The sequence below is a fragment of the Daldinia caldariorum genome (genome assembly GCF_022478825.1).
Source record: "Daldinia caldariorum strain CBS 122874 unplaced genomic scaffold F4812scaffold_9, whole genome shotgun sequence".
Lineage (NCBI taxonomy): Eukaryota > Fungi > Ascomycota > Sordariomycetes > Xylariales > Hypoxylaceae > Daldinia > Daldinia caldariorum.
The window spans coordinates 965,964-975,768 of record NW_025953045.1 but is presented as its reverse complement, the minus strand read 5'-3'; the positions used below and the strand labels follow the sequence as shown (position 1 = coordinate 975,768).

At 47.1% G+C, this 9,805-nt stretch overlaps 3 protein-coding genes across 3 annotated transcripts; 2 read left to right on the top strand and 1 right to left on the bottom strand.

Moving 5' to 3' along the window:
- On the top strand, nucleotides 1-1,297 carry F4812DRAFT_459719 (uncharacterized protein; the record flags this gene model as incomplete). Its single annotated transcript, XM_047937599.1, has 3 exons — nucleotides 1-418; nucleotides 543-1,069; nucleotides 1,139-1,297. The coding sequence occupies 3 exons, from the start codon at nucleotides 1-3 to the stop codon at nucleotides 1,295-1,297; spliced, it is 1,104 nt and encodes a 367-aa protein (XP_047789930.1).
- A 616-nt stretch (nucleotides 1,298-1,913) lies between these two features.
- Nucleotides 1,914-3,402, top strand: F4812DRAFT_430170 (uncharacterized protein). The gene has a single exon (XM_047934335.1). It carries the CDS (start codon nucleotides 2,394-2,396, stop codon nucleotides 2,796-2,798), a length of 405 nt encoding a protein of 134 aa, XP_047789929.1. The 5' UTR covers nucleotides 1,914-2,393; the 3' UTR covers nucleotides 2,799-3,402.
- On the bottom strand, nucleotides 3,164-9,034 carry F4812DRAFT_471586 (uncharacterized protein; the record flags this gene model as incomplete). The annotated part of the gene is made up of 8 exons (XM_047939109.1): nucleotides 3,164-3,614; nucleotides 3,708-4,013; nucleotides 4,101-5,031; nucleotides 5,098-5,712; nucleotides 5,780-6,154; nucleotides 6,194-7,863; nucleotides 7,937-8,801; nucleotides 8,859-9,034. The coding sequence occupies 8 exons, from the start codon at nucleotides 9,032-9,034 to the stop codon at nucleotides 3,444-3,446; spliced, it is 5,109 nt and encodes a 1,702-aa protein (XP_047789928.1). The 3' UTR covers nucleotides 3,164-3,443.
- Between the last annotated feature and the right edge of the window lie 771 nt (nucleotides 9,035-9,805).

Here is a 9,805-nt window from a genome sequence, read left to right as displayed (position 1 = left end):
ATGTCATCACCCGAGCCGCAGGAGACCGAGTCTCAGAAAGACTCTAGTGAGATTCAGGTAGGAACTCCTGATGCTTCTGCTGCACCCCCTGGACTAGAAGGTCCATCAACACCAACTACATCAACCCAACAATCTCAGTCTTCCGGTCGTGGACCACCTTCTGATTCTTCATCTTCTACCCCAACCGGCCCTGTGAGAATCAACCCTGTTACTCCTGGCCCTTCCACTTCTGGAACTTCGGCTCCTCTTAGTTTCTCGCGTGCAAGGTTCCCTGCTTGGACGTCTCGCCCTGTGACTTCTAATATCTCGGCTGTCCGTCATCGCGGCCCACCTGTTCGTCAGAGACCTAATCTGCTCCGACCTGGAATAGATTTTCCCGTCTTTGACACGGGTGTCAATGAGTCTGGACCTCACTCAAGTAAGTCGCCCTCTATTTTTTCCCCATCAATTCTGCTCGTTTGTGACAGTTTCTACAAAACCATAGTATACAGTATCCATGGTGATTTATAGGTGTAAGCTAATACATACCTTCCACGTCGCAGGTTCGCAGCCGTCTTCGGCCCCCTCTCGACCGGTGATACACATCGACGGGACAGTAGGACCCACAGAAAGACCTGACCACTCTTCTGAGTGTACCTGCGAGCTCTGTTGTAGTTACTTCCACCACAGTAACTACTTCCTCCGCGGGACACATGACCCGACCGGCCGTCCCCTCCCATCCTACGCCAGCGACATAGAATCCCCGATCCGAAGCACCGCCGCTCCTGATCTGGCCGGTAGAGCTGCTCTTCGTGCTTCCAGAAGACAAGCCGAAGGTCATGCAACGGCTGCGCGTTCGCGTAGGAACGCTGCCCCTTCTCAGGCGACGCAGGTTCAGCAGCCTCCGTTTCAACCCACCGTCGGTTATAGTCCGATTCCGGGTCGAAGTTATTATTACGGTCCGGAATGGTACCCCCCCTATGCGGCTATATACCCCGTCTACGCTGCTGGTCAGGGCCCTAATCCGGGTCTCCCTCGAAGCGCCACCCTAGGCGGTCTTCAAGTCCCCACCCCTCATGTCGGTCAACAGGTAAGAAGTTCTTCTACACAGCACTTGTTGTGTTTAATGACACCTTGTTAACGGAATTTTAATATCTAGGCATTCCAGGCACCCCAACAGCCCCAGGAGACTCAGGAAGGGCGAGAGAGTCGAGAGCGCGAAGAACGTATTCGACGTTACCGCGAGCAGCATGAGCGAGCGATTAGCTTCAGCGAATTGGATGATGAAGAATTCATCCCTAACATAAAGAACCCCTAACCAAAAAAAAACAAAAAACAAAACGATATGAACTGGACGATATAGACACAATATGGCATGGCATGGCATGGCGCAATATGGCGTAGTATTGCAACGGCGCAGTTTTATGGCTTTCTTTCCTTTCTGGCTTTCTCGCGTTAAGTTCACGATTCAACAGAGTGCTATTGAGCACGAAACTGTTGAACATGGCGCTATTCAATGTCACGGTAATGAGCATAGCACTCCCGGGCAGATCATTTTTAAGCATAATATTCTCGCTTCGTTTTCATATTGATAGCTTCAAACCTTAGTGGTCACCGCACAGAAGAAAAGGAAAACCCAAAAAGGGGGAAATGTTTTTTTTTTCTTCATGTTGCGGAAAGTCCTGCTTCTCAGGCACAGCTCGTTGCATCATGATCAGTTTAGCAGTTTGGCTTACCCCTTTTAATAATACCAAAGTTCATTTCGACCAAAGCAAAGCTTCTCTCGCCGGGTCTGAGTTAGTACGTCTCCAACGGGCTGATAGTAGTTCGGAAACGGTTGTTTAGAAAGTTTCTTTCTGAACACGGGCCTCTTGATAGTCGAGGCATAAGTCGCCACTCGGACTCGTCACATCGTTAGGACTTTAATGGTCACCCCCAACTATAATCATCGATTGCAAACGTTAGATAGGTAGGTAGCATTAGCCAGAAATCCAAAGCTTTTCTTTTCAATGAAAACCCAGTTTTATCACGCTGGCATTCTTCCTTCAACAATTTTCTTCGCCGACTCCTAAATTCTCCCATACATCATCATCACTTCAGCATCAAAAATTCATTTCGCGATAAATTAGGTACTCCAACATGCATCTACGACGCATTGTCCGTTACCTGGCGATAGCGCTACGAGCTTCAAAAGCCGCAGCCTTCGCATGCAACACGAGCCTCTTAGTCGACAACTTCTCTGGGTTTTCCCACCATAAAAACAACCTTGGATTGAAGGCAAGCGGTAAGTCACTTACCTACCTACCTACTTTATCTCCCTAACCTACCTGTCTACCTCTCGTGACTCCCCTTAGAAAAGGGTATACTTACGAGACTGAACTTCTTCAACTAACCCCCCAACAGACGACGGATCCATGAAGTCCATCTCAGCCGCCAAGCACACTATCTCCTTCACACCGCAGGAAAGTTCCTACTTCTACGAGGCGGTGCCGTGCTTCTCCAGGAAAACGATCGGGTACGGCGCGATAGCATTCGTCATCAAGGCCCCGCAGGACGCGTCCATCACGCTGGAGATGCAGACCGCGCAGCAGGAGCACGACTGCTCGGGGGAGACGTACAGCAGCACCTGGCGGTACGTGGCCAACTTCACGGGCCAGGTGCAGAGGGTCATAGCGCCCTTCAGCTCGTTCGTGGGGGCCAAGGCCGAGGACATCTTCGCCTTCAATTGGGCGACGTGGCAGACGCAGGATACGGGGTTCGTTTGGGAGATGGGCGATATCGAGCTTATTTGCGGCGAGGAGGACGAGGCGGGTGTATGATTGGGTATCTATCTATCTCCTATCTTACGTACTTGCGTGTTTACCTACCTAAACCTTATGCTAGGTGGATGGTTAGAAACGTTGTTGGGGTTTAAGTTTTGATCCGGCGTTAAAGGGGGAAACGAATCGGAAACGGAGCTTGGTGGAATTTGAGTTCGTCATGTAAACTACCTACCTACCTGTAATAGAAGTCAGTAATGTACTAACGATGAAAATTATTTCCTTATGTTGTCTCGTGATGCATTATGTGGACGAGTCGAGACGTAATACTATAGGAGGTACCTAGGTACCTATCTCCTTAAATTGCCCCGAGGTTGTCACCAGAGCACAACTGTCGTAGCGGCATATACGCTAAGAGCTGGGAAATTTATAAGAATTTTCCATGTAATATTTCCAGTTTCGGTTCTGGATGTGAAAATCCATCTGCGTGTAGTCATCCCTACAATCAACATACAGCTTTCACCCAGCCACACTAACGAGCCACCCCCTGGAGTAATGCGATCGCTCCAGCCATATTGTACACAAACCCCCTCAGCCCACACACTTTTAACTCCTGAAGAAAGACAGTACGTAACCTATACTATATACAAAAAAAAAAAAAAAACGGAGAAAGCAGATAATCATACAAGCGTTGTGCGTCCCTCATCAAAGTCTCAGAACCGGCTTCACCGTCCATTTATCAGCGGTAAATACCAACCTCCCCTCTTCTGCAAGCTTGACCGGGTCGACGTAGATGTCAAGAGTAAGGCCGCCGGTATACAGGTCGGAGACTCGGAATATGACATATATCGATTCTCTCGTGCTAAGCCTCTTCATCTAAAAAAAAAGTAAGGGAAAAGGCTGTTTAGCTCATGCGACACTTTGAACTACCTAGGTAGGTACCTAGGCAGAGGAGGGAGATAGACATACCTTGCGGTACTGAGCGTCCGACATGAAAAAGGGAGTATCTCTATCCCCTGGAGTCGTCTTCACCTCGATATAATATTTCGGCCGCGAGCCTCGCCACCCGCTGTTGAGATGGCCCTTGCTTATTAGCACTGACGTAAGCCTGCTGTCTACGTCTTCGTACTCGAGATCCGACGTTTCGATTCCGGACCAGATGGGCATGTCTTCGTATTCCGGGTGGACCGTGATGTATCTTCGAATCGTGCTTTTCCAGTTGGCTCTGTTGAAGCCCCTGAGAGACGGGCTCATCGAGGAGAGGAGTTCGAAAACCTATAGGATAGGTAGTTAGGCACCGTCAAACTCCCCAATGTGATATATATTTAAACGATAGCCCCTGGAATGGACAGGCAAACTTACGAATAATTCCCCAGCAGCTCCGACCTTCTTGTCGCGCTCGATTGAATGCATACCATTACCAAGTAGAGTATTGAACAGCATATATTCGCTGAACACTCGATTACCAGTGTTGTCGTCGATTAGGGCGTCCAAGAGCTCATGAAGGTCCATCGCTTCGGAAAGGATTCGGCTGCTCCTAGCTATTCGGACGACCTGTGACAGAAGATCGCGATATTCTTCAGTTGCTAGTCTCCGTTGTTCCACAGTAGAATTGGTAAATGGAGTAGGTGACGGGCTCGATTGTGCCGGTGAAGGACGGTATCTAGTTGAACTCCCCCTATGCGTAGAATACTGCGTGTAATCTGTAGCCGGTGTTTCCAAGAGCTCATGTACGAAGTCATTGTCGAAAAGGGGCGTGACTGGCTCTACGAAAGGCGAGCCGAATATCCTCGGGGTGGAAGGAGTGGAGGGTCCGATGGCTGTGGAAGATGAAGCAAGGCTTGGACTGGGCTGGCGAACGACAACATGATCTTGGACTTCTTGCTCGGGCAGTGTAACATCAACAATGCCGTGTTGAGTAAGATAATAATTGATTTGTCGGGGCTTCGCCGCCAAGACACTTTGAATAAGGAGCGCCATGCTGGAGTCGATCTCACTCTTGAGTTTTGTGCTAGGATTCGTCATTATCCACGTCGTTAAGCGATTCGGGAGATCGGAGACGTAAGTCTTATCCCGCAAGTCCTCGTCGTGCGGAACGTATATTTCAAGGCCATCGTTATCGTCGATGTGAACCATGCCGCGATCGGCAACAAGGTGCACGGTCTGGCCATCAATATGGACAATGATGGTTGTTGATATTCTCTGTGTCTTCCATGTACGGGAATTGCGAAGAAGGTCGTAAAAGTCCTGACCATCGCCTTCGACCCGAGGGCTGTTGAAATGAGCCGCGATGCTGTGACATATTCAGTTAGCATAAATGTCATAACAACTATCTAGGCACGGAATGGAATTGACTTGCCGGAACAATCCATAAGACTTTTTTCTGATGTCTTCTCTCGGGTCTGATATTGGCACTTTGAACCCCGAATCTAAAACAGATGTCTCCTGTACCAATTTCGATAAATACCTTTTCTCAAGGCCCGCCCACTTTATCAAAGGTTTCAACTGGACAATTTCATTCACACTGAAATCGAGAAGTTTGACTCTACCATGGAAACTATCGCCGAGGCTTTTGCGGTCGACAATCCCGAATTCAGTTTCTGCCGAGTATAGGGACACTTGACCACCAACATCGCTAACTGGTAAAATTCGAAGTTTAAGGAACTTCTCAGGAGCCTCTTTGGGGTGGCCTAGCTCGATCTGCGAATTAAATGTCCAAAGAAGTTCTTTGACGTGCTTTACGGTGGTCTTTACCGGATCCAATTGCAGCAATTCGTTGTAGACAATATCGGCATCCAATACACGCACTCCTAGCTTTTTGACGAAGAATTCTTCCAGCTTCTTCTCGTAAACGTTGCTCAAATTCACACGACCTTTAATCGGCGATGGGGCACACCACAGGCACTGAAGTGATTTGTGCCACTTTTGGGGACCGACATCCGTAAAAATTAAGGCGTCTTCTTCGAATAATTTTCTATGAGGATCTTAATTAGCATACCTAGTAGGTACATCTCATTCGTGTACTCGACAAACGACCTTACCTCATTTCTTCCAGCGAAGCAGCCGAGAGTTTCATAGTATTCAGTTCGAAATACAAAGCGCCAACTCTGTCTAAGAGTCCCGTGCGATCCGACTCCTTGAGATGTTTGAGCTCCTTCACAATATGCTCCCATGTACACTTTGGGATCTTTAGGGTGTCCTGAAAGAATTCTTCGAGCGTGGGAAATCTGCTTATAGCAGCTTGGTATTTGGCTTTATATAGAGAGATCACTGGATAAGCAGTTTCCATATCCACTGGCCCACTAAGTATAGATTTGCTAAGAGTAACAAAAGTCGCATTTTGGTTACCGCGAGCAGGTATAGCTATGGAGTTCTTTTGATTGAACATCTTGCTAACTGTCGAGTTAGTTCGGTCGCTTGGTAATGATCTAAGCTGGGAGGAAATGTATACATACCGCATCAAAGACTGCTTTTCTTCTTGTTCCTTTATGTTCGTGGGTTCCACGCATTTCATATGAATGTGTTTATATAAACTCGCAATCAGAGGGATGTCGATAGAGGAGCCCGGCTTTTCATGATATTGATACAGTTTATAATCGAGAATGTCGAAATAGAATCTGATATCTAGGCTAGATATCACCCCTAAATCGTGTAAGAATTCCCATTGAGACATTGGGCCTGAATTCTCGCCAAGATCAAGAAAAGGGAAGACATCTCCCTCCTGAATAAACTCGCCTCGTGCTTTCAAAAGCGTCTGCGTGGGAATATATGTCTTCGACAATTCTATTTTGAATGGAAAATTCTGACATGGTACGATCTGGTTTCTCAGGATCTCCATTAGTTGCGGTTTCAGGCTATCTTTTTCTTCGGCCCAACCTTGCTTCAAAAATTCCAAAAATTTCGAAGGGATGGATTTTGAGACGAAGAGGCATTCATTTGAAAGGTTCGACCCATCTTGATTCACAATCCTGCCGCGGTCACGGATCCCCAGACATGTTTGTAGCCATTCTCTCCACGTCAGTTTACATTGAGTTCCGTGTCCTGGACCGTCTTCAAAATATTTTTCATTGATAAAATGAAAGCCCTCCCAGTGTAGAGGCTCCTTGGTCTTTGGGACTAATTCCCAGAACCCTGTATCTGAATAGGAATCATTTTTGGCCAATGGATACCAAGATCCACGGTTATCCCATAGCCACAGATACGGTACAGGCGAGAGGGGCATGGGACATGCGTCGTGTGTCAGATATAGGAACTTGAGATGAGAAAGCGAAGCTTCGTAATTGACCCCAGTGACTCCTCCACCGCGATATAGTTTCGAGATTTTGACGCGGACATCAGTTGCTGAGGCGTACTTTGCGCCGAGATGAAGGAATAACTCTTTCCTGTTAGGTATTTTTTCGGCGGCAGGATCTATAAGGTGAAACCCAATGTCGGTCGGGATTGCGACTCCATTTTCCATGGTAGCAAAATGCACATCGACTTTGGATGGACTAACCCATCGTCCATTCACAAGAGGGATCAGCTCTAACGACTTGGTCTCGGCTATTTGATCAACCCATTTATTCTCGAAGGACGAGCTTAGAGTTTTGGCAGCACGAGTGTGCCAATCAGCATCTGTGTCTGCAGACCGCATCCTGGATGAACCACTCAACAAGTCTCTCGCTACTCTCTCAAGCCACTCATTTTGATACATGAAAGAGAGCTTATAGTCGTTAAGAAGGTCCAGATCATTGGATTTGTAATAGGGTGATATATAGCAGGCTTTATCACCCTGGAGGTCGTCAAATAGCGGGTTTCCATGTTGATCAGACATCATGTGAGAGACTCGTCTTGTCTGATATATCTTTCTCGGGGTCATTGAATCCCGCAAAATCATGATGTTTTCGTCGGAAATAAGACCTTTTATCTTGTGAACGAGCCTTAGCCAGAATGTATCCCATCTATCGTCTGTCAACTTCGGAAGATAACGCATCCACTTGTACTTCAAGGTCGGATGAAGGTTCATCTCTCTGACTGCAACAATGAAAGCATCAGCTATAGCATCCAGCAAACGGATGTTCCGCGACGAAGTGGTTACTATATCTTCACGATTTGCCTGCGTTACGAAGTCGCTATGTATAAGAAACTAGCCACATCGTCAGTGTTGAGCTTATCAGGGAGGTAGGTATCTCATATTGAGTTATTTGGTCATCACTTACGCTGAACCCCTCTCTGCGAACTGGGAGAAATGCAAAGACTTCTTGTTGTTCGATTATAGGTTCATCTTTATCCGAGAGTGGAAATGCGAGGACAACCGGAGCCGTGCTGTATGCCTTTCTCGCTTCTTCTTCGGGAGAGTATGTTCTATTCTCGTTATGAGGGAGGTTGCGCGCAGTAGTCTCCGCAATATGGTATTTTTGTCTACGAGACCTCGTATCGCCACCTTGTGTATTGACATTTTCGAGTATGCGAACATTGGGCTGGTCGTCGTGGTTTATGGAGAGTACACGGGATGACACTTCGTTCTCTGCATCGTCGTATATGCGCACTTTAATTTGCTTTAACTTCTTTAGAAACAGGAGCATCGTAGGCTGAAGCTGGTTCAATTGATTCAAAATGTTCTGCCGTCGCGCATCTTCGGTCCCTGAAACGTCGCTAGGATGCAAAAACAACGTGATTCGTGTCAACGGCGTCGGTAGATCTTCTACTGAGTCGCACCATTCCGGTGATATCATGCCCATACCGGAGTCACCCTTTCGATGGGTAAACGTGAACGAGTAGTCTCCAGACTGGATATGAACTTTCCAAGCGGCCTTAAAGACGGACTTGAACCCGATGCCTTTCTCGCCAATGTATCCTTGTGCCCCTGTCTTAGAGCTCTCGCCAACCTTACATATCGCTCGAAGATTCTCCTTAGTAAAGCCATCTTCGTTGCATTCCACGACGACTTTATCTTTGTGCACAGCAAAAGATACGTATGGTAGGGTGCCGCAAGTTTCCGCCCGGGAAAAGCAGTTATCCTCAGCATTCTGCAAGAGCTCGAATATCCATCTAACGTCCTTGGTATATAGGTTCTTCGCTAGCCTAACAAAGCATTGTGTCAATAAATCGGCTGGTCTCCGTTAGATGGGGAGTCCTTACGTTAGAACAGTCGCGCCTATTAATTTATAGGCATTAAGGAATGCTTCTTGAACAGTACGACGAATTTCTGGGCTCATAGTTGCGTAAACTTCCTCACCAAGGTAGCCATGTTCTTTAGCAATATTTTGCACGAGCCGGCGTGCAGCTTCCTTGCTAGATGCGCTAGAACGCGCCATATTCAGGAGAGATCGAGGTAATGCTACCTAGGTAGGTAGGTAAGTAACCTTATTGAGGCAGAGCTGCCAAATAATCCTTTTTAATATATAACACCTAGTACAGGCGGCATACTAGGCACATAAGTGTAATATTAGAATGGTGCTAAATATCGGAGGGCTATAATACATCTTTATACGGGTTATAGATCGGGTGTATTGCTAGGGAATATGTCGCCGGCCCGGTGATGACCCCCTGGAGTTCTCGGGATCGCGCTCGTAGTTCTATCGACACTTGAAGCGCGCGCTTACACGATATCCTTGGGGCCTGCCACGACCAGACCCAACAACGCCTTGGCAGCTCATAGATTTTAAGTACCTAAGTTATAGGCTAGATCTGAGTCACGTAGGGAATTTGTCTTCATTTTGTTGGTAACAGGACCTATCTGCAAAGACACTACCGTTACATTGAATCCATGCAGTTATGTTTCGAAAACTCTGTTGAAGACGTTGGGTGTGATTCAATTGCAACCAACAACATGTGATAACACAGCCTCAAATTAGGATGAGATTGGCACAACTGTTCGGCCTTTTACCGCCAGCCTTACTTTGGATGAGGTAGGCAGGTAGGTAGGTAGCCATGCTTCTAAGCACATCTAGTACGGTAGCAATATCAATCAATGAGCAACACGTCCTGATACAATATCGATCAGCGATCGCGGGTTCTCCGGCATTGTTAACGAATCGAGTCTCGACAAAGACCTTAAGGTAAACAGTATATGTTAGTTATCATCT